This window comes from Rattus norvegicus, chromosome 13, assembly GCF_036323735.1.
Source record: "Rattus norvegicus strain BN/NHsdMcwi chromosome 13, GRCr8, whole genome shotgun sequence".
NCBI lineage: Eukaryota > Metazoa > Chordata > Mammalia > Rodentia > Muridae > Rattus > Rattus norvegicus.
Genome location: NC_086031.1, coordinates 19,034,840 through 19,059,511, shown reverse-complemented (window position 1 = coordinate 19,059,511; position 24,672 = coordinate 19,034,840). Strand labels below are relative to the sequence as shown.

The 24,672-nt window shown below is 37.8% G+C and overlaps 1 protein-coding gene across 6 annotated transcripts in view; it reads right to left on the bottom strand.

The window, feature by feature from the left end:
• Cntnap5b (contactin associated protein family member 5B) overlaps positions 1–24,672 on the bottom strand; it is a 903,457-nt gene that overhangs the window by 222,200 nt on the left and 656,585 nt on the right. The window contains exon 14 of one of the 6 annotated variants that reach the window (XM_063272214.1): positions 3,818–4,583. The exons of the other annotated variants lie outside the window; for them this stretch is intronic. Within the exon in view, the coding sequence (XP_063128284.1) occupies positions 4,531–4,583 (53 nt within the window). The 3' untranslated portion in view covers positions 3,818–4,530. Of the gene's footprint in view, positions 1–3,817; positions 4,584–24,672 lie in introns of those variants that run through there. 6 annotated transcript variants of the gene reach the window in all.

Here is a 24,672-nt window from a genome sequence, read left to right as displayed (position 1 = left end):
TAATACCAGGAGGCAAAGACAACTAGATCTCTGAGTTCAAGGCCATGGAGCAGGGCAAGTTCTAGGGGAAGAAAAACTTAAATTCTGGTGTGGTGGTACACAACTTCAATTCCAGGAGACAGGCATACAAATCTCTAAATTCAACATTAATCTACAGAGCAAGATCCAGGACAGCCAAGATTTTAGGCAGTGAAGTATTTAGAAATGTAACAGAACAATGAGGTCATATTCTAGCTGCTGCAAGAAGCAGAATTCAACAGGTTCAGCCATATGTCTCTGGCTTTATATTCAAGAGGAGAAGGAGACTACTGGGACAATTGATGCTGGTTAGCTGGAGCTAAGAAAGCGATCAGCCTCACTGTGGTGAAATTTTCTGAAAAGTGTTTATTGACACCTGTGTTCCAGAGATGCCACGGTTGTACTGATGCCATGCTGTTGCTGGACTTGGTAGTGTGTAAGAGTCACCAAGGTGGTACTGGTTTTGAAAGCATGAAGGGGTCATGAAGAGCAACTGAGGCTGGGCACTGTGAGAAGTTGTGGAAGGCCACTGGTGAAGGTGCACCCTCAGTTGCAATTGTTGGCCCAGGACTGAAGGGGTCAGGCAAAGAAGCTGAGGCTTGGCACCATGAAGAGAGTCTAGGAGAGGCTATTGTTAAAGGCTAGATGTAATGAAACACCCCAGTATATTGGAGACGCCAGTACTATGGGATGATCATCAAAAACAACAGCAACAGGATCAACCTGAAGTTAAACTGCTATTGAGGGCAGAACTGGAGAAGTGAAGCCACCCTTTGGAGGTCAATGGGTGGATCCCAGACGTTGAAAACAGCTGTAACATTGAAGTTGCCTTGGAGACCCAAAGATGTTAAACATGCCAGATACATGGGCTACAAGGAAAGCTGCTAACAGGGAGTGGAACCAGCTCAGGAGAAAGAAATTTGTTGTAATCAACAAAAATGGAAAGGAGTTGAAGATCTGAAGACAATTTTGACACTAGACATGGAGGTGGCAGATATAGTATCTATGCATAAGACCTGAATTACATGCTATTTGCCAATACTGAATTGTTTAAAATAGGAACGTAACAAATATTGCAAATAATAAATGAACAAAAATGAGATTAAAAACAAAATTTACTCCTTAATAGACATTTTGTCACAGCAGTAAGGAAAGTTCTTAATACAGGTAATATTTAAGCCCGGGGTTACCTGGGAATTCTCTACTTAGCAACAGGAGATCCTGAACATATACATACACCTTTATAGTAGAAGTCTTTCATAGATTTCACAGGAGATGCATGATGTCTGTAACTCTATGTTACAACATTTCATAGAAAGCACAGGGTTCACAGTTTGATCTCCAAACCTTTAATCCTGAGAAAAGGACATGCTCATAAGTTCCTTGCTCATTAGGACACTGTAAACTTTTACTTACAAATGTTTTGCTGAATAAAAGAGCTTCAACTAAATACCATTAGTGGGTCTCTCAAATATAGTTATTTAATGCAAATGGAGACTCATTTGAAGAAAAATGTGGTTGTGAATTTCCTACTTGCTCTGAAGAATCAGAGCTTCAATGGGCTTGGAGAAAAAAATGTATTAAAGATATGGAAAGAGAGGACTGATGCTAGAAATATTGACTCATATGGAAGCTAAAATAAATCTAAAATCAGTTGAGGTTTGTGGGAAATCCAAGTGTGTAGGAGGACATGCAGCACAAGAAGGAGAACTTGAATTCAAGCCTCCAAAAAGAGGCAGTGGAGTATGCCACCAGGCAGAAAATCTGGTAAGGTCGAGTGGATTCAGGAAAAGGAATGCATAATTGAGAACACTAGGTATTTAAATATATTCTTGACCATGTCCAAGAACCTGTCCTGGAACATGTGACCACAACACCCCAATGAGAGGACTGTGACAATCAGTCCTTCCACATCCAAATGAGGTATCCCTAACATTTCAGACCAAGCCAATGAAAACCATATGCCTCTAGATTTCACCACCCTAAATGCTGATAATATCCCATCACTAAAGACCTTACAATTATGCTTGTCTTATTGACTTGTAACACTCTAAGGAAGAGTTTTCTCTCCTGAAGCTTACATTGTTAAACCTCTTGGCCTGGAGAACCAGTTGGTTGTGTGAGCATGACTGCAGCCAGCTCCTACTTAAGGGTTCTAACCTTGGCACCTAGTTGCACTCTGTGTCCCACATCCTGCCACTGACTCTAATGTGAATCCCCACAACTGCTTGTAGATAGTGCCCAGTACACATACTGGCACTCCATAACAGGATTAAAATGTTACCTGAATGTGGTGACACATGTGCTGGTGAACTTTCCACAGTCCCTGTTAGTAAAACATGCATGGTCATCTACCAATATCCCAAAGACATGGAGGGTGAGAAAGGAGAGTCTCTGGGGCTTACTAGACAGCAGGCTAGCTCCAGATTTAAAGAATGAAAGAATGAATCTATTTCAAGACGATAGGATGCAAAGTGATAGATCAGGACACCAGAGAGTCTCCCGCTTACCCACATAGCATACACAGCAATCTTTCCAAGGCTGTGGCCAAAGGGAATCCCTTGTACATTATGGGGAGAGATAAGTTGAAGAAAACAAAATAGATGTCTCTAAATAAATCAAATAGAGAATTAATTGATGACCCAATAATTCGACTTCTGGGTATATTTATTATGGTAACTAATTGTGATTATCAACTTGACTGGATCTGAAATCAATTAAAATGAAAGCCAGTAGACACTCCTCTAAAGACCTTCTTGATTAGATTATTTGAAGCAGGAAATCTAAAGCAAAATATAAGTAGTACCTTCTGTAGGCAGATAAAAGGACAGAGAGGAAGTACATTGTCTTTTGACCTTCTTGCCCTCATTATGTCTGGCAAGTTCATCTATCTCATTGCTGCAGCACTCCTTCAGTAATATTAGGACTTACTTCTCTAGGATTCTAATATAGACTAAAGATTTGCTCTCCAGGAGTACTCTAAGCTTTTAATGCAAAATTGGAACTCCTGAGACCTCCTGTGCACTAGAAAATATTGGATTCTTGGCCTCTCCAGTATGAGGCAGCCATTGTTGGACTACCCATATCTTATGGTGTATTCCGATCTAATAAATGGACATGTTTATTTTCCATAGTCTCTTTTCCAAAGATAGACAATACAGAGATGCATTTTTTTTCTTGCTCTCAGGGCAAAGCTTACAGCACTTGCTACTGTCTTGTAGCCTCTCCTACATTTATAGACAATCTATCCATCTGTACAACCCCAAGACTACATTTAATTAAAGCTTTACCATTTTGTTTAGAGCCTACTTGCTTTCATGACTTCCAGTTTGGCTACAACAAAGTATGGGAACTTTCCTCTTCTACCTAAGTCAGAAAACCTGTATAACTCAGAAAATGTCTGTTCAGGAACTGAGCAATTTCCCCCCTCTCCCTCCCCGCCCTGGCTGCCCATCCCTTTGTAGGATGTTTCTATTACTCAGGGTTTTATCATGGCTATCTGAAAGAAGATACTAGTAACTCTTCTAATCAAACTTTTCTTCTAGAGAAATGGGGTAATTTGTCTAATTATTTCTCTGTAGAACCTAAAACTTTTTATAATAATAACAGCATCCTCATGAGAATGTGTATGCTCCCATGTTCACAATAAACACCAAAATATGGATTGAACATATATGCTCATCTTTGAAAAAAGTATGCTGTTTGTGCATTATTCAATTTTAAAAATATCTCTCTATTTTTCACAACTTAAGTGAGTCTGTAGGACAATATGCTAAGCTAAATGAACAAGAAACACACACACACAAAATTACATGATTTTATTTATGTTTAAACATTCAGTGAACAAATAAATTCACAAATGTACATAAGAATACATAGAAAACGAATTGGCGTTAACTGTATCTGGCATACAACAAAGATATACAGGTCATCATAATCTACAAATAATATAGCAAAGAGAGAATAGTGCGGGACTGAGAGAAGAGGATGTAGGAGAAACTGGAGTCAAGTTGTAATATATGAAAAATAATAAAAAAGGAATAAAAAACACATCGAAACAAATAATGCAAAAAAGGAATGTAGGGCACAGGAGTGTAGGACAATGAACTCTAGGTTGTGAACGCATTAGCTTTCTCATAGCTACAAGTTCAATAATTGTCTGAAATAACACAAGGGCAAAAAAAATCAGACAAGGCTATAGCATCAGACTGAACATAAATTAATTTCATGCAGTCTACAGAAAGGGAAATATATATTATTCCTTTATTATCACTTGTCAATTACATTCTATCAGTAAATTTATAAGAAAACTATTTGCAAGCACGTGCATGTACACATGCCTCAGAGAGAGTGTGAGAGAGAGAGAGAGAGAGAGAGAGAGAGAGAGAGAGAGAAAGAGAGAGAGAACAAAATGAAGATGAGGAGAGTATTATAAATACTCTCTTTGTAGCTCCAAGCATCAGTAAATGGTGATCATGGGATGCAAATTTATACTGTGGAGGTTCTCAATCTTCACATACTTGCCAACATGTCAGAACACCTTCTTCCCATGAAATAAAATGCACCTATAAAGAATGTCATAGATTACAGTATTCATGGGTCATGGAAACAATCTATCTCATTCAAAACAGCAGAAGGATGCTCCCATGAAGGATTTCCATAAAGGGTTCAGAATGTGTAAAAGAGGCTAAATACAGAAAGAATCCATTCATCACCTGGCATATTCTCCAAAGACCACCAGATCTCTGCCCTGGCTTCTAAGCAGTTCATTCTCAGATTCCTCTTGAAAATGATAGGAAATGGTACATAAACTGACATGCAACATACCACATTACATTACAACATCACAAACACACATTTGCTCTTGACTTTTTATGTCTATCAACATTCACACATTAACTCTCAGCAACACTCCTGTAGGTGATCCTTAACTTCAGATGGCTCCTTTTTCTAGATCAATCTTGATTCTCAACCTAATAGTATTTGCAGTCACCATGAATGGCATTGCTGTTTCTCTGAGGGTATTTCTGGATTAGATTAATTGAGCAGAAAGACATACAGTGCATATATGTGGGCAGCACCATCTCATGGATTGGAGTGCTAGGCTGAATAAAAAGGAGAGAGCAAGCTGAGCATCACCTTCCTTCTCTCTGCTTTCTGACAGTGGATGCTCTGACTTTCATCCCTTTCCTGCCATGGTAGACTATACCCTCAAATTGGCTAAATCCACACCGTTTTTTATTTGCTTTGCTTCATATCTTGTCACAGCAGGGAGAAAATGATTAAGTTGTGTAACCACTGCTAAGTAAGTAGAAACCATATTTACATTTTGAAGTTTGATATTTTCCTCTTAGGTTTTCAACATTTAAATATGATTCTTTGTTCCTATTCGAGAGAGGTATAAGCACTTTCAGCCAAGGAGCAAGAGCACAGATCATGTTAGTGTGGACAAGCCTGGATGTGTGGAAGGTGATGTGGAGCCCATGGATATTTTAATTTAGGATGAGCTAGTTGGGATGTCTTCCCATGACAATGGAAGAATGTCAGTTTCTTTTATCTAATTCATCTCACATATGACACTTTTCTGTCCTTACTCTGTGGATCAGCAAAGTCTGAGAGCAGGGTGTTCCAATGTTCTTTTGCTGATTAATGTAAATATGCACTTAATCAGCTACTTAGTCCCTTTAAACAGAATCTGGGGATGAAAGGAAAGCTTAGTAAAGAATTTGCTCCGAAAGCAAGAGGATCTGAGTTTGGTCCCTAACACCCATAGGAAATCTTGTGTCTGTGACCTCAGTGAAGATTGGGTTGATCCCCAAAACTTGTTGGCCAGTTTAACTGGACTGTTGGGATTTAGCTTCAGTGAAATTACAATGTCTCAGATAGAAAGGTTTGATAAAGGATGAAACCCAACACCTTTCTGTCTTCCACCTCCAACCCTTCACATATAAGTATTATTGAACTTAAGTTTCCCTCCCAATTTATTTTATCGTGTTTTACAGCTAACTTTTTCTAGTGAATTATTCATAATGCACTTTAGGTTAATATAAGATAACTGACCTTATCTGTAGAGGGCAACTATGATCTCTCTTTTCAGTAATTAACTCTGATATGTACCATTATTTAGAGGTAATGAATTACACTAGCTTACAATGTTTGCTTGCTTAATAGGTTAATGCAATTTTTTATTGCTATGTCTTACTTTTGAGATATCCCTCAAAGTACGGCCCTTACTGTCTTACAGCTCTTACTAGACAAACACAGGTCTTTCCTCCTACACAGAGGCCTCCAATCTTGTTGGGCCACTTGCTTTGTCATTTCAATGTCCCAGAACTTAGATCACTTGGTTTAATTCAAGTCATTGTACCTCCTTCTTCTTAAAACCTAATGAAAACCTCTCTTTTCCTGAAATTTAGTTTGTTTGTCTTACTTCCTGAGAATGTCAGACATGTGAACCCTGAATCAGATTGAGTCTCTGGTTTCGAATCTATCTCTGATCTGTAGTCTATTTCCTGACTCTGGCTGCCCAAATAAAGATTCCTGAATACAACCTATACCATAACACTTGACCTCTTAAAGTCTTCAGAATCCCTAAAGCTCCTTAGAAATATGTTTGCTAACAAAACCCAATCATGCCTTTAGTGCCAAAGACCTCATTGTCAAAAGGTTCAGGAATAGTTGCATTTCAATAAAATACAACTTTTGGGCATGGCAAATCACAATCACAGTCCTAACTCCTCAGTAGATTGGATCAAGAAATTCAGTTGAGACCAGGCTATCATTATCTGATTGGTAATTATGGTGAGCCTATGTTTCAAAAATATCAATTAAAAGAACGTTAAATAAGACTGGGGAATGGCTCATTGGGTTTGGTGCTTCTTCACAAGCATGGAGATTGGAGTTTGGCTACCTAGCACTCAAATGAGAAGCCTCCATGGGAATAAGTGACAGGAGGACATTGTGGAATTAACTGGTATGGCATTACATATGAAAGAGTTCAAGGAGAGGCCCTGTTTCAAGAAATAAGGAAGAGTTGTTATAAAAAAATACCTAATACTGTCTCCTCTAGCCTATATACAGAAACAGGTAATTATACACACACTACTCAAACAGATATGCAAACAAACCAGAGTAAGAGATCAAGAAAGGGAGAGAATTAGAGAGAAGATTAGGGAGGGGCAATAAGAGAGGGAGAATATGAAACAGAATTTTGTAGGTTGTAGGTACTTGTGAGAACTGACTCAGGACAGAGATTTGTGAAAAGATTTTTTCCAAGTAGTCTTATGGATTGTAATATTTCCTGCAGTATCTATAATACAAATGTGTAACTCCAGTGGAAGGAGAAGCCCTTGGTCCTTCCAAGGTTCTACCGACAGGGTGTGTGTGTGTGTGGGGGGGTGTAGGGTAAGTTAATGGGGGAGAACACCTTTATGGGGAAGGGTAGGGGGTAGGGGAATGATGGACAGGAAATCGGGAAAGGGAATAACATTTGAAATATAAGTAAATATATCAAGAGGGACAGAGAGAGGGAGAGAGAAAAGCCGTGCCAGGACAATGGAGGCTGACATAAAGATTTCGCTCTGTGTATTTACAGGTTGTTATCAGTGTTATGAAGGGATGGATGGTACCAGGCTTTGTATGTTTAAGTGGGCAATTATATCTTATCAATTGGATATAAGATTATTCTGTTGTGTGTTTTTTATGTGACAATTTGAGTGTGGGAAAGTGTGTGGCAGCAGGAGACACTGGGCCGTCGAGGAGTTGGGATGTGTTTCCGCCAAGATATCTAGCACATATCTTGGGGTACCACGGTGCAGGACCTAGTTGGATAAAAGGCAACAATACCTTTTTTATTTTTTTATACTTATACAACAGCAGATGATAAACCAATGTGATTGGCAAGAATCCATTAGTAATCCTAAGAGTTGAGAGAAAGTTTTTATTTTCTATGTAAGAGGAGGCCAGCGCCATGTAAAGTCATGTGATATCTCAGACAAGGAAATTTAACAAAGAAACAGGGAAGTAGCCTGGCCTGGCAGACTGTAGGTCCCAGGCTGTGTGATAAGTAATAACAGCTCAGAGAGTTAGAGATTAAAATCTGCTTTTTAAAGAAAGTTGTTTATAAACTTTTTCAGGATACTCATATTATTTTTAACGTGGGCTCCAAGGGAACTTTGGGTCGAAATCCTAGTTAGACAAGCTACTTCTTAATTACAGGTATTATTAAAAGGTGATCAAGTTTGTTTTTAGAAAGAAGAGAGTAAAGAGATTACCTGAATCAGGTGGGAACTTTCATCCACGGTTCAGAACTTAGATAGGAAAAAATTAGTCACTACCTCCAAGAAGAGATTTGTGATGAATGTCTGTAACACCAGGCAGAGTGAATGCAGACATATATTATAGAAATTATTAACGTTAAAGAAACCTGTGGCTCTGTGTACAGAGCTTAACAGATGAATATATTTTGAGCTTAAGTCCTGAGTTTTAAGTTGCTCATTGGTTTTAGAATTGATAGGTGTTTAAGTTTGTTTTAAGGAGAATAAAGAGATTACTTGAACCACATGGGGATTTTTATCTATGGTTTGGAACTTAGATAGAGAAAAATTGGTCACTAACTCCAAGTACAGAGTTGTGATAAATGTCTGTAACACCAGGAGAGTGGATGCAGACATACATTATAGAAGTTATTAAGGTTAAATAAAAATCTGTGGCTCCGGGTAGAGAGCTTAACAGATAGATATATTTTGTACTGAAGTCCTGGTTTGATATGTCACTTATTGATATTGGAATTGATAGAAGGTATTTGGTTTGTTTTATGAATTACCCCAATAAGGCCATATGGCTCTTTGATGCTGGCTAGCAAGGGTTTGTGGGTACTTTAGATATTTGTCACAACAGGAAGCTCAGATTCTTTTAAAATGGGCTACACAAGAATTTTGGGTTAATTTCCTGATATCACAGAGTACAAAAGCCTATCAGGCTCATTTTTTAGCTTACTTCCTTTCTAAAAAAGTGTTTAATCTTCATAATGGGTGTGACTTTGAGTTTATGGTTATATTATTACTCTGGGAGAGAGTGCAAGATACAAGCTTCTCTGGTCACAGACTAAGGAACACAGTATTTTGGGAGAAAGATTTTGTCTTTGTGTTTTTAAAAAGTGTGATTAGGCTCTGGAAACCTCACATAGTCATACTGATTAGATTTGATAGAGGTAGACTGCCTCAAAAATTTATTCAGGCGAATCAAACAAAAAGACATCTAGATTCTAAACTTTTGTCTTGAGAGTTATATTTTACAGAGTGTCCCTAATTGGATTCCTGGTCTCAAGGACTTTCAGCTGGGTCCATTCAGAACACATCGGCCACAGCATTTGCTTCATTCTTCCTACCCCCTATCACCAAGGATATTTCAACGCCATGTACAGCTCGAAGAAGTTATAGAGGAGTCACTGTCCCAATTCCCTGGACTTTGGGGAGTTGAAAGTGGTTTTTCTAAAGCTGTTTTTATGAAGAATTTAGAAATGATTGTAATTTGACAAGGAGGAATTAGCTAGATTGAGTTGTACAGTCATAGTCTCATTTGATAACTAAGCTAAAATCATATCTTTGCTTTGATATAGAATTGATTTGTTAAAAGAGTTTAAAAGTATAAGGTTTAGAGCCATTCCTTCTATTGATGTCATTACAAACTTCTGACTTGTTTACACATGTGAGTTGAGGGCCAAATAGCAAAACATATTGCTGACTTTGTGAGAGCAAAGTCAATATATTATTAAAATATAAAGACAACACTACAGATTGTCTTATATAGGTAGATGGCTTTCAAAGACGTCAGAAATCGACAAAATTTGAGATGCAAAGTTATTAATTTTTGGCTGAGACATATCTGCTCCTAACAGTTCCCCTTTGGTGGATTTAATGAAGAATTTGAACATCTACCTCCAGGTGAGGCAATGCTTTGTTGCTAGGCAGCCACTGGACAAAACTGCCTGTTTCATCTATAGACTAATACTGTCCAGAAAAGAAAAAAATATATAGAATAGTTGACTTATTAGCCCTGTCAAGACAGGGTGATCAGCAATATCACCTTCAATTCAAATATATTCATTTCAAGAGTCTGTCAGTTGATTGACCAGTTGGCCAGAAGGTTGAAGACTTGTGCTCACATGTTGCTAACAGGGGACTGTGCTAGTAGAGATTTGTCTCTACAACCTCTCAGTTCTGGAAGCCATGTTAGGCTTCCTTTGTGTACAGATATTTTGGCATTCTCAGATTTCTGACAGGGTTGAAGACTGATTATAGTTTCATAGCCTATCAGGCTATGTAACTCTGAATATACATGTTTTATTGGATAGTTATCAGATAGTATACAAACTAGCCAGGATATAATATAGATTTTAAGCATTTCTTAAAGTGGAATGGATAACTAAATGTTCTGTTTAACTGATATAGTAATGGACTGGGTGTTGAGTATATTGCATGTTTTATAAACTGTAGAATGTACTCAATTTATATGTAAGTGAAAAGGATTTTTAACTGGTCAAAAAGGAGCAATTTTGTGGATTGCCCTGGAGTTATCTGTACATTGATGCTAATCCCACTGCCCCAAGGATGGCTGCCTAGTCAAGGACTCAGGAATCAGGTGACTTTACCAAAAACTTCCCATTGAATTTGTCAAATACAGGTGAGGGGCAGGAACAAGATAGAGGGAGGCCTGTCATTAGAGGAGAAGGAAGGATGGGTGGGAAAGAAGTTTGAAGGCAGATGGGGAGACTGGAACGAAAAGGAAGAAGGATAGAGAAAGGGAGAGAGAGAAGTTGTGGCAGGACAATGGAGGCTGATGTAAAGATTCTGCTCTGTGTATTTACAGGTTGTTATCAATGTTCTTAAGGGATGGATGGTTCCGAGCTTTGTGTGCTTAAGTGGGCAATTATATCTTATCAATAGGATCCAAAAATAAATAAATAAATAAATAAATAAATAAACAAATAAATAAATCCAAGAAAAAAAGGAAAAGACAAAAGAAAAAACAAAACAAAACAAAACAAAATGTGTGACCCTGCAAATACAGAGTTACTATCAGGAATACAGCATATTTATAAATATAGAGCCCATCCATTCTAAATTAATATCTATAAATTACTCTTGATGAAATTCTTCAGTTTGAATTCTTTAGCTTACTTAGTAAATGCCAAACTCATTGTATAGACAAATCAAAGCAAGAGACCAAACTTCATTTTCTATGAAGATTCAATGCCTATCAATGTTCTGATATTATTACCCTATGCACATAGCTGCTGAGAGTTAGCAATGATGCTTCTGTAACCATTATAATTGGGAGATTTTCTGGAAAATAATAGACATCAAATAATAACAACCATGTGTTTTTTTATTACACATCATTCTTTGATTACATATTCCTGCCTCCCACTGCAAGTTTCTCTGCACAGAAAATACAAACACTTCTGAATTTAGATATTGCTTCTTGTGATTAGCAACCAGTTTTCACATCAATATTCTCTAAGTCCTCAAGAGATGAACTTAAGAAAATGATATGGAAAGGGATATGGGTGGAAAGGAAACCTGTAAACCATAGGAAAACTTCCAGAGCCTCACAGCATAAAATACAAAGGTCATGCTTATGGATCCTGACATGTTTTAAGGAGTTGTAAGCATGCAAGATGAAATGCTTCATTAAATGTTGGGCAAAGCAACGCAGTGCTTCCTCCAACTAAGAGTACAAAGTGAACCTCCATCTGATAAAAAGCTACATAATGGACTTGGATTTCTACCACATGAACCAGGTCCTGACTGTGTTATTCAAAGCCTGTCAGACAAAAGTTCTGTAATTTGGAACAAGATTAACAAGGGCCTAGTCAAACATTCTGTGGTAGATCAGAGGATCTACTAGCAATCAGATGGGATACAGAAATAATATGAGGCAAAGTAGTCTTGCTTGTATTTGAGGAAGTTTTGAAATTAGGTCATAAAATAGGAAGACCAACGGTAAATATGGAAGACACCATATTGTGGATTGAGATTTAGAACTGAATACATAGGAGGAAGTGAGCTGAGCAACAGCATCTTTCTCTCTCTCTTTCTGCTTCTCTACTTTCCAGGTATAGGTCTGATGTGATTATTTGCCTAACACCCTTGCCCTATGCTTTCCCTATGCAGATGGACAGAAATATCCTTCTTTCTTGAAAATGCTTTTGCTAAAATCTTTTATCACAACAGAAGGAAAAGCAACTAACTTGTATGCCATGATTTGAAAGACATAGATGTTAGCAGGATTCTGGCAACTCATTCTTACTGAAGCCCTAACCGTCTAGGAAATGCGTCTAATTTCGGATTCTCTGTATCCCAGTTTCTTAGTCACTTTTCCACTTCAGTCCTAAGACACCAAGACCAAATCAACATATAAAATAAACTGTTCAGTTGGATAGTTGAGAGATTTCATCTTAATCCATTAGCAGGAAGGAAAGAGAGAGAGAGAGAGAGATAGATAGAAGAGAGATAGAGAGAGAGAGAGAAAGAGAGAGAGAGAGAGAGAGAGAGAGAGAGAGAGAGAGATCTCCTAGGATTTGATTTAACCTGGGCAACAAACACATTTTTAAATGCAATTGCAACCGAGGACCCCAACTTAAATTTGTATATGAGTAAAATCTGATGCATTGTGGAAAAAAAATAAATTCTGTAGAGAAGCCCTCACAGTTTACAGAAATCATGCTTGTCAACCAAAACTAGAAAAACACCTGTACTATGCCTGTTAGCAGCTAAACTCTTCCTTCTCCAATACCTCAAAAAGGAAATCTGCAGGCAGTCATCTAATGTTTTGAATACTCTAATTCAAAAAGCTTATTAGTTGCTTTGTAGGGTATACAGTATTTGCTTGTGGATATATTTCCCATTCTACACTATTATCTATGTTTATATTTCAGATTTCCTGAATATATATCAAGAACTTAGAAACATCCAGTCCAGTGGCCTCTGGTACTGTCACTCGGTTTGTGGATAAATTTCTCTGGCTAAACTATGTGTATCTATGTGTGGATTTCTGATTCCCTGAAAAGATAACAAAGACTTAGAAACACTTAGTCTAGACAGTGACCCCTGAAATGTGTGAGTGCACACTACATAAATATATGCATGTAAACATGTATGTGTGGTCATATGGAGGCTAGACATCAGCCTTTTCATGATATTGTGCCTATGGAACACATCTACCATGACAGAGTCTTAGTGGGTATTCCTAATTGGCCAAATTTACTTAGGGTTTTAAAAAATTCACTTAAATGTCATATCCAGAAGTCAAGGAGTAACAAATAATTTGTAAATACTGCTGGATTTATAATTTCTATGTGTTTGTATAGATTTGATCCAACAATCACATCCTCGGTGTCTTACTGATTTATGCCTGTGAAATAAACTAGCCAAAGACCATTGCAGAAGTAGAGAACTGCTTTGTTGTTTTTCACAACTCTATAGGGCCAAGTGGATCTGACTGGATGGTCCCTTTTATGGCTTAGAGCTTCTTGAATGTTTGTAGTCTGGTGACAGTGGGATTGGAATATCTAAGGTAGCCACATCCCATATCTGACATGGTGTGATAGTGATTGGGTTGGCACATCTGGAACAGAAGTAAAGTTGGTTCCCTCACTCTTTCTTCTCTATTTCTGAGTAGTTCCAGGTCTTCTCCTTTGCCATATTTAGAGAATATTTACAAACTCACGAAATCTTAGTCTTTCCCTTATATGTTCTTTTACCATTTAATTCCCACAAGACTAATTTACTTCTAGTCTTCCAGTGTTTAAATATAACTTTAAATTTCATGTTTGGTTCTCTCTCTCTCTCTCTCTCTCTCTCTCTCTCTCTCTCTCTCGATATGTGTGTGTGTGTGTGTGTGTGTGTGTGTGTGTGTGTGTGTGTTTTCATATGTGTGTACAAGAGCACATACCTTGTGATATGTGTTAAGGCCAGAGGTCAATATCAAGTGTATTTATTCTTTTTTTTTTTGAGTTTTAATTTTTTTCCCATCTCTATTAAATTGGGTATTTCTTATTTACATTTCAAATGTTATTCCTTTTCCCGGATTCCAGACCAACATTCCCCTAACTCCTCCCCCTCACCTTCTATGTGGGTGTTCCTCTCCCCATCCTACCCCATTACCACCCTCCCCCAATAATCCTGTTCACTAGGGGTTCCCTGGGGGTCCAGCTTTGGCAGGGCCAAGGGCTTCCACTTCCACTCATGCCCCTACTGGGCTATTCATTGCTACATATTAATTTAGATCCCATGGTCAGTTCATGTATAGTCTTTAGGTAGTGGCTTAGTCCGTGGAAGCTCTGTTTGGTTGGCATTGTTGTTCATATGTGGTCTCAAGCCCCTTCAGTTTCAGTCCTTTCTCTGATTCTTTCAACAGGGGTCCCGTTCTCAGTTCAGTGCTTTGCTGCTGGCAGTCACCTATGTATTTGCCATAGTCTGGATATATCTCTACATCCGGTTTCTGTCTGCCTGCACTTCTTTGCTTCATCCATCTTATTTACTTTGGTGGCTGTATATATATGGGCCACATGTGGGGCAGGTTCTGAATAGGCATTCTTTCAGTCTCTGTTCTAAACTTTGCCTCCATATCCCTTCCTAAGGGTATTCTCAAATTCTCCAATTCTCCCACCAAAGCAAACACTGAATATTCAAACATACCAGAAAAGCAAGATCTAGATTTAAAAATCATTTTACCATGATGATGGAGGACTTTAAAAAGACATAAAGGTCTTCCTTAGAGAAATCCAGGAAAACACAAGTAATCAAGTAGAAACCCTTAGAGAGGAAACACAAAAATCCCTGAAAGAATTCCAGCAAAACACAATCAAACAGGTGAAGGAATTGAAAATGGAAATAGAAACAATAAAAAAAGCACAAAGGGAGACAACTCTGAATATAGAAAACCAAAAGAAGAGACAAGGAGCCATAGATACAAGCATCACCAACGGACTACAAGAGATAAAAGAGAGAATCTCAGGGGCAGAAGATACCATAGAGAACATCAAAACAACCATAAAGATAATGTAAAATGCAAAGAGCTCCTCTCCCAAAACATCCAGGAAATCCAGAACACAATAAAAAGATCAAACCTAAGAATAATATGTATAGAAGTGAGTGAAGACTCCCAACTTAAAGGGCCAGTAAATATCTTCAACGGAATTATAGAAGAAAACTTCCCTAACCTAAAGAAAGAGATGCCAATAAACATTCAAGAAGCTACAGAACTTCAAATAGATTGCGCCAGAAAATAAATTCCTCCTGTCACATAGTAGTCAAAACACCAAGTGCACAAAACACAGAAAGAGTATTAAAAGTAGTAAGGGAAAAAGGTCAAGTAACATATAAAGGCAGACCTATCAGAAACAATTCTCACCAGACACTATGAAAGCCAGAAGATTTTGGGCAGATGTTATACAGATCCTAAAAGTCCAGAAATGCCAGCCCAGGCTACTACATCCAGCAAAACTATCAATTAACACAGAGGGCACAGAGATTGTATTCAAATAACAAAATCAGAAAAGAAAAGATGGAGAAACCAAGATATTCCATGAAAAAATCAAATTTACACAATATCTTTCTCAAATCCAGTCCTACAAAGGATACTAGATGGAAAACTCCAACACAGTGAGGACAACTACATCCTAGAAAAAGGAAGATAGGAATCTCCTTGCAATGAAACCAAAAGAAGAGAGACACACAAACATAATTCCACCTCTAACAATGAAAATGACAGAAAGCAACTATCATTTTTTAATAACCCTCAACATCAATGGACTCAATTCCCCAATGAAAAGACATAGACTAACAGACTGGATATGTAAAGAGAACCCAGCATTTTGCTGCATAGAGGAAACACACCTCACAGTATAAGGCTGAAAAAAACCTTCCAAGCAAATGGCCCAAAGTGGAGTGGCCATTCTAATATGGACTAAAATCAGCTTTCAACCAAAATCATCAAAAAAGATAAGGAAGGACACTTCATATGCATCAAAGGAAAAATTCACCAAGATGAACTCTCAATTCTAAGTGTCGATGCTCTAAATACATGTGCACCTACATTCATACAAAAACCTTATTAAAGCTCAAAGCATAGATTGCACCTCACGCAATAATAGTAGGAGGTTTCAACACCCCATTCGCATCAATGGACATATCATAGTCAGGATTATAGAGAGATATAGAGAAACTAACAGAAGTTATAAACCAAATGAACTTAACAGATATTTATACAGAATATTTTATCCTAAAACAAAGAGATATACCTTTTTCCAATCACTACTTGGTATCTTCTCCAAAATTGACTGTATAATTGGTCACAAAACAGGCCTCAAAAGATACAGGAAGATAAAAATAATCCCATACATTCTCTCAGATCACCACATACAAAGGCTGGTCTTCAATAACAACAAAAATGACAGAAATCCCACAAACACATGAAGGAGAAAAACTCTCTATTCAATGATAAATTTGTCAAGGAAGAAATAAAGAAAGAAATTAAAGAATTCTTAGAATTTAATGAAAATGAAAGCATAATATTTCAAAACTCATGGGGCACAATGAAAGCCCTACTGAGAGGAAAACTCATACCTCAGAGTACCTGCAAAAAGAAATAGGAGAGAGTACATATTAGTAGCTTGACAGCATGTCTAAAAGCTCTAGAAGAGAAAGAAGCAAATATACCCGAGGAGTAGAAGGCAGGATATAGTCAAAATCAATGGTGAAATCAACCGAGTAGAAACAAAAAGGACTATACAAAGAATCAGCAAAACCTGGAGCTGGTTCTTTGAAAAATCAACAAGATAGATAAACCCTTAGCCAGACTAACCAGAGGGCACAGAGGCTATATCTAAATTAACAAAATCAGAAAAGAAAAGCAAGACATAATAACAGAATCTGAAGAAATTAAAAAAAAAAACAAATCCTACTATAAAAACTTATATTCAACAAAACTGGAAAATCTGGAGGAAATGGACAATTTCCTAAACAAATACCAGGTACCAAGGTTAAATCAGGAACAGATATCCCATCTAACCAATCCCATGAATCATAAAGAAATAGAAGCAGTTATTAAAAGTCTCCCAATCAAAAACAGCCCAGGACCAAATGGATTTAGTACAGAATTCTTTCTGACCTTCATAGAAGACCTCATATCAATATTGTCAAAACTAATTCACAAAATAGAAACAGATGGATTACTACCAAATTCCTTCTAGAAGCAACAATTATGCTTGTACCTAAACCACAAAAAAACCCAACAATGAAAGAGAACTTCAGGCCAATTTCCCTTATGAATATCAATGCAAAAATAGTCATAATTTTCACAAACCGAATCTAAGAACAACTCAAAATGATCATCCATCATGATCAAGTAGGATTGATCCTAGGGATGTGGGGGTAGTTCAATATATAGAAATCCATCAACATAATCCACTATATAAACAAACTCAAAGAAATAAAACCACATGATCATTTCATTAGATGTTGAGAAAGCATTTGACAAAATTCAACACCTCTTCATGATAAAAGTCCTGGAAAGGTCATGAATTCAAGGCCCATGTCGAAACCTAGTAAAAGCAATATACAGCACACCAGTAGTTAATATTAACCTAAATAGAGAGAAACTTGAAGTAATACCACTAAAGTCAGGGATTAAACAAGGCTGCCCACACTCTACCTACTTATTCAATATAATACTCTAACTCATAGTCAGAGCATTCAGATAATGAAAGGAGGTCAAAAGGATACAAATTGGAAAGGAAGAAGTCAAAATATCACTATATGCAGATGACGTAATAGTGTACTTACATGACCCAAAAAGTTCCACCAGAGAACCAGTAAGCCTGATAAACAACTCCATCAATATGGCTAGGTATAAAATTAACTCAAACAAATCATTAGCCTACCTGTACTCAAAGGATAAACAACAGGCTGAGAAAGAAATGAGGAAAATGACACTGTTCACAAGTCATAAATAATATAAAGTACCTGAGTGTGACTTTAATCAAGCAAATGAAAGATCTGTATGATAAGAACTTCAAGTACCTGAAGAGAGGAAATGAAGATCTGAGAAGATGGAAAGACCTTCCATGCTCATGGATTGGCAGGATTAATAGAGTAAAAATGGCCATTTTGACAAAAACAATCTAGAGATTCAATGCAATCCCCATCAAAATTCCAGCTCAACTCTTCATTGTGTTAGAAAAAGCAATTTGCAAATTCACTTGGAATAAGAAAAAAACAAGAATAACAAAAACTATCCTCACCAATGAAAGAACTTCTGGGGGAATAACCATCCCTGACCTCAAGCAGTATTACAGAGCAATAGTGATTAAAAAAAATATGGTATTGGTACAGAGACAGGCAAGTAGATCAATAGAATAGAATTGAGACGAAGAAATGAACCCACACACCTTCAGTCACTTGGTCTTTGACAAAGGAGCTAAAACCATCCAATGGAACAAAGACCACCATTTCAACAAACGGTGCCTGTTCAACTTACTGGAGGTAAGCATGAAGAGGAATACAAATCCACCCATTCTTATCACACTGTATGAAGCTTAATTCCAATTAGATCAATGACTTCCACACCAAACCAGATATACTTAATGTAATATAAGAAAAAGTGGGGAAGATTCTTGATCACATGGGCACTGGGGAAAATTTCCTGACCAAAACACCAATGCTTTATGCTCGATAATCAAAAATTGACAAATGAGAGCTCATAAAACTGCAAAGCTTCTGTACGGGAAAGGGCACTGTCATTAGGACAAAACAGCAACCAACAGATTGGGAAAAGATTTTTACCAACTGTAAATCTGATAGGGGGCTAATATACAAAATTTACAAACAACTCAATGAGTTAGACTCCAGACAGATAAATAACCCTATTAAAAAATGGGTTACAGAGCTAAACAAAGAATTCTCAACTGAGGAATATCACATAGCTTAGAAGTACCTAAAGAAGTGTTCAACATCCTTAGTCATCAGGGAAATGCAAAACAAAACAAACTGGATATTGCATCTCACAACAGTCAGAATGACTAAGATCAAAATTCAGGCAAGTATGTGGAAAACGAGGAACACTCCTCCATTGTTTGTGAGATTGCAAATTGGCACAACCACTCTGGAAATCAATCTGGAGGTACTTCAGAAAATTGGGCGTTGCAGTACCTGAGGACCCCGCTATACCTCTCCTGGGCATATACCCAAAAGATGCTCCAACATACAACAAGGACACATGCTCTACTATGTTCATAGCAGCCTTACTTAATAGCCAGAAGCTGGAAAGAGCCTAGATTCCCTTCAACAGAGGAACTATTAAAAAAATATGATACTTCTACACAATGGGGTACTACTCAGTTATCAAAGACAATGACTTCATGAAATTCATAGGCAAATTGATTGAACTAGAAAATATCACCCTGAGTGAGGTAATCCAATCACAGAAAAACACACATGGTATGCACTCACTCATAAGTGGATATTAGCCCTTAAGCTTGAATTACCCAAGATACAATCCACAGAACACATGAAGCTCAAGAAGAAGTCTGACCAAAGTGCATATGCTTCACTCCTTCTTAAAATGGAAACAAAAATATTCATAGGAGGAGATATAGAGGCAATGTTTGGATCAGAGACTAAAGAAAAGGCCATTCAGAATCTGCCCCATATGTTTCATATATATATATCTCCCCGGTAGAGATGTCTCCTTAGAATCATATCCAGTGTATGTCAAATTTGGAGGTGAATGCTAGCAGCAAACCACTGAACTGAGAATGGAACCCCCATTGGAGAAAACTTAGAGAAAGGATTGAAAGAACTGAAGAGGCTTGTAACCCCATAAGACAAACAATGCTATCCAACCAGAGTTCCCAGGGACTGAACCACTACCCAAAGACTATTCATGGACTGACCCATGGCTTCAACTACATATGTAGCAGAGGATGGCCTTGTTGGACACCAATGGAAGGAGAAGCCCTTGGTCCTGACAAGGTTGGACCTCCCTGGATGGGGTGTGGAACACCCTTGTAGAAGAAGGGGAGGAGGATACGATAGGGGGCTTATGTACAGAAAAATATGAAAGGGTATAACATTTGAAATGTAAATTTAAAATATATCCAATAAAATAAAAGTCACCCATAAGGTAGAATTGCCTTTATTTCACATTCAATGTAATTAAACATAACAAACTTCCTGAGATCTGTAAATACTATCAAATAATCTATTTTGTGGTCTGTTTTTGCTTCACACCAATATGGTCAATAACCTTTTGGGCAGCAACACTGCTACTTCTTAATCAACATACGTAGAAAAAACAAGGGCAGAGCCAGAGTCGTGGCACAGAAAAAGGCCTGCTAATACTTCAACACAGCAAGTGCTTACTACAAAGTTTCTGAAAACAGAAATAAATTGTTATAAGAAGGCTGGTAATAAGGCCTCAGGGGAACAGTGCTTCCTATGCGTGAACAACATATGAATTCTCTCTTAAAACCCATGCCAATATCTGGGTAATCAGAGCTGAGATAGGTGGATCCCTGGCAATTCAGTCTGGATAGTCCATGAGCAGTAGGTTCAAAGAGAGGCTCAATCTCAATATAAGAGCAAATGAAAAGACACGGAACATCAATCTTCGGAACGCATGCACACACACACACACACACACACACACACAGACACACACACACACGCACGCACCCTTACACTCATGTGAACACATACTCATGCATCAAATATATGATAAATAACATGTTTAAATATAACAATAAAATGGTGAAAGTAAGTAAGCCCAGGCATTTTTTCCTTACTATATAACACATTTGCACATGCTCAGTAACTGAGATATCTGTCTCTGCCTTTAAGCTCAAAATACATCTCCAGTGAAGGTTTAGATATCACATAGTAACAGCGCTTCTCCATTTCTATTTGAGTGACCACCATCTGCACCACAAACTGATAGTTCTTATAATTTCAGGGAACTTTGGCTTCCTTACTCAACTTTGGCTAACTTCCCTAACACAGTGTCTAAACCATAGCAGTGGATGTAATGGCCTATTTCTCGTCCAAATTTACCTATTACTTTTGCAAATGGTATGTTTCATGGCTGATACACTTTAGCTTTGGAAACATGATATTCTTAGTAAAACTTGTCGTAAAGGATGCCTGGGCCTTTTGTAGTGGGAAAAAAAAGAATAGTCTGGAATGCCTGTTCATAGCATACTCTCCTCTAAGTACATCACACAGAAAAGATGACGGCTCAGTCATACAAGCTATAAAACTAGTCATCTGAGAATGGTAGCTACCTAAAACTTTTCAGCACTGGCTAAAAAAAAGTTTTATTGCCTTTTTTGCTGTGAAAATGACAGAAAAAGTAGCTATACATGTATTTCTAGCTAAGCTTCTGTGGGAGGCTAAATTGAACAAATTTAACATGAGCAAAATGATTAAGGGGAAGGAAGTTTAACCTCAATGTCATTTGGGGGAAGTGCTTCACAGTCTTCCTAGGTGAGAGCAGGCAAGGCTTTGGAGTAAACTGTGTGTTCTGCAAGTTTGAGAACCAGAGGTCAGATCTTCAGCTCCTATGTGAATGGTGGCCAGGTTGATTGCCCACCTTTAATACCAAAGAGCCTGACAAAGAGACAAGGGATCCTCATAGCAAGCTGGTTATTACCTAGACTAGCTGAATTATTACACTATGGGAACAAGTGTGAGACTTTGTCTCAATATATACAGTGGAAAGTAAAGAATACCAACACCTGATACCAACAACTGACCTGTACCTGCACTTGCAACTATATACATTATTGAGGAAAAGAGCCTTTCCTATACGTGTGGGACTCTGATTACCATCACGAACAGTGGAAAAGAAATAAAAATCAGTGCACTAATCAAGTAGTCTGAACTATAAAGATGTACAGTGAGTATAAAAGAGACACCCACCTCCAAACTGGTGGTAGTCAATATTCAGACATACCCTATTTAGAGACACTGCCTAATAACTGAGAGCTGCTAGAATCTATGCCCAACCTGTTCTTCTGAGCTTCTAAAAATAGTTGGTTTCATCTCAATATAATAATCTCACTATAACACACATGGTTGCAAAGTAGCACAATGCTTAGAGTAGCATTACTATTTGCAACAACAAATTACAAAAGAATTATTTTAGATAGTTGGAGATGATGTATTCTGCTAACATTTCCATGTAAGTGAATTCAGGAAAAGTTTTGAGTGACTGAACACTGTTTTACATTAAGTATTTGAGTAATTTATACTCTGTGTTTACCAAAATCTTTTGTTGTAACTTGGTAAGAAAACACAGTGCATTACAAGCCCTGATAGTATGTTCCGAATTCTAGAATTGAGGCAGGATGGTAGGGTCAGGTATGGGAATCTAACCCCCAAGGACCTTAACTGTGGGCTCCTATAAACAGGAAGGGCAATCATGTAGGCTGTGTAAGATCCATCCAAGGCTATAGGATAACTTCCAGTAAACAAAATCAATTATTTGTCTACTTACCAAAACTCTCTGCTCTTTAGTAATTGTTTGGTTTCAAATCTAGGACAACTGACTGAGGTATCTATTTAACATACGAAAATAAACGTGATCACCAGGTTTTCCCTCCAGTTTCTCCATTCCTGACTCTATCTGTCACAGGACCCTCCTGTCTCACATACTCGGGCCCCTACTATGACCTGTTCAGTTCAAGGGGCTGGACTGCACTTCCTTATAGAATCCAGAAATTGATTTCTTTAACCTATTCTCTTTGTACCTCCTGGCTACTGTATCTGTTTCCCCTCTCTCATCTCGCATTTCCCCTCCCCTTCTCTCCCTAGAGCTTAGTGGATTTAGTGGTCATGGCCATTGTGGTCTCTCCTAGAGGTTCCTGCCTCTGGTTACGTTCTCCCATATATTTATAATAAGCCTGCTCCACCAGAACTAGGGGCAGCCATGTTTCTTTTCCTCCTCCCTCCAGACCCTTCTACCCCCAAACCCCATCCTGGTAATCAGAAGTTTCTAGATTGTAAACTGCAATTATGAAGACAATGTATCTTGACTGGGTCCATTCCTGCTGTGTGGATTGTTTATCATGCCTTCTGAGTCATTTCTAATAAGATCATATATCTACTATTGTGAAAAAGAATTTGGATGGTGGTTCAGTCTGACAGAAAGGGAGGAGGATGGGGGAGGAACTCTGTGATGCAGGGACCAGAAGGCTGGGCAGCTTTTGGGATGTAGATGAATAAATATAAATAAAAAAACTGAATACATATATTAAAAAATCCCATGACTTGACAAATTCATTATCTTGGACACAAAGAACCTTATCAAAGCATCTTCACAGGACACTCTTAGGAACCTGTGCCAGTAATATAATCACAGCAGAGGAGGTAGTTTAGTTAAACGAAGTTTGTCTAGAATTTCTAAAACATTGAGTCCTTTTGCCATACACACTCACTAGCCCTCATCTCAAAGGGGATAGTAGAGCCTAATAAGAGTGACTCTGGTCCAGGAAAGCAATTATATTCCAAGGTGATAAGTGTTTTATAAAGTGAATTTATGATATATAGATATAGATAAAGAGAGATATAGATAGATACATAGAAAGACAGACAGACAGCTATATAGACAGACAGACAGAATTTATTTTCTAAACACACTGTTAAAAAACCATTAGATAAACTGGATACAGCAAGACAGAGAACTCTCTAGGCCACAAATGCTGTCAGATTGCATTCTTAGTCCTTATGTTGTTGGGAGCTAGTGATCACTTAATCTGTTTGTCTCATATATGTTAGGTTAGACACAGTGCTGGTCAAGTAATGGTTTCTGTAAGCTTCAAGGTAGCTAGAGGTAAATCGTAAATAGATTTCAGTACTATAGTCTATCCTGTCCACAAATAGCTGCCTTGCAGAAGATATAATGGGAGGTTTTGCTCTTTCAGACCCCTGTCATTTATTGTTCAATACTCAGAAAATCAGACGTCAAAATGCAAAGAGAGGTAGATGAAGTAGGGAGAGTCTGTCATTCTACAGGCCTAGGAAGCTGAGACAAGAGGATAACTTTTATCCCCTGATGAGTCCAGGGGATAAATCAGTGAGCTAACACAGTATTCCAAAAAGTGGGAAAAAAGAAAACCCCAAAACAAGAACCTAGTAAGGAGGAAGTTATTTCTGAAATCTCAGAGTGAAGGAATAGCCATGTTTATTCTACCTCTAAAACCACAAAACATGGACAATCTGCAGTAACTGGCTGCTTCAGAATGAAAATAGTAGTCCTAAAGTGATATGTTGCATCCTTTCCAACCCTAGTTGTTCAATCTTCCCTTAGCCAGAAACCAGAAGACTTTTAGACAATGAAAACTTTCAGGGTTCTGGTGCATCTTTAAAGTACTGTCATGAAAGTATGGTCTACATTTTGTCTTAATTCAAATTTCCCTTGATTAGCTTTTATTCCCATATTGTGAGAGCAATTTAATCTAACTCAGAGTTCAATGGGGCTGGGAAGCTGGTGGGACTAGGGTTTGATTAAAACAATAACAATCTTCTGGCAGCCAATCATCTGCTGAGGGTTGTGATTTCAACTGTAGCAAACTAGAGATTGCAAGTAACTCAA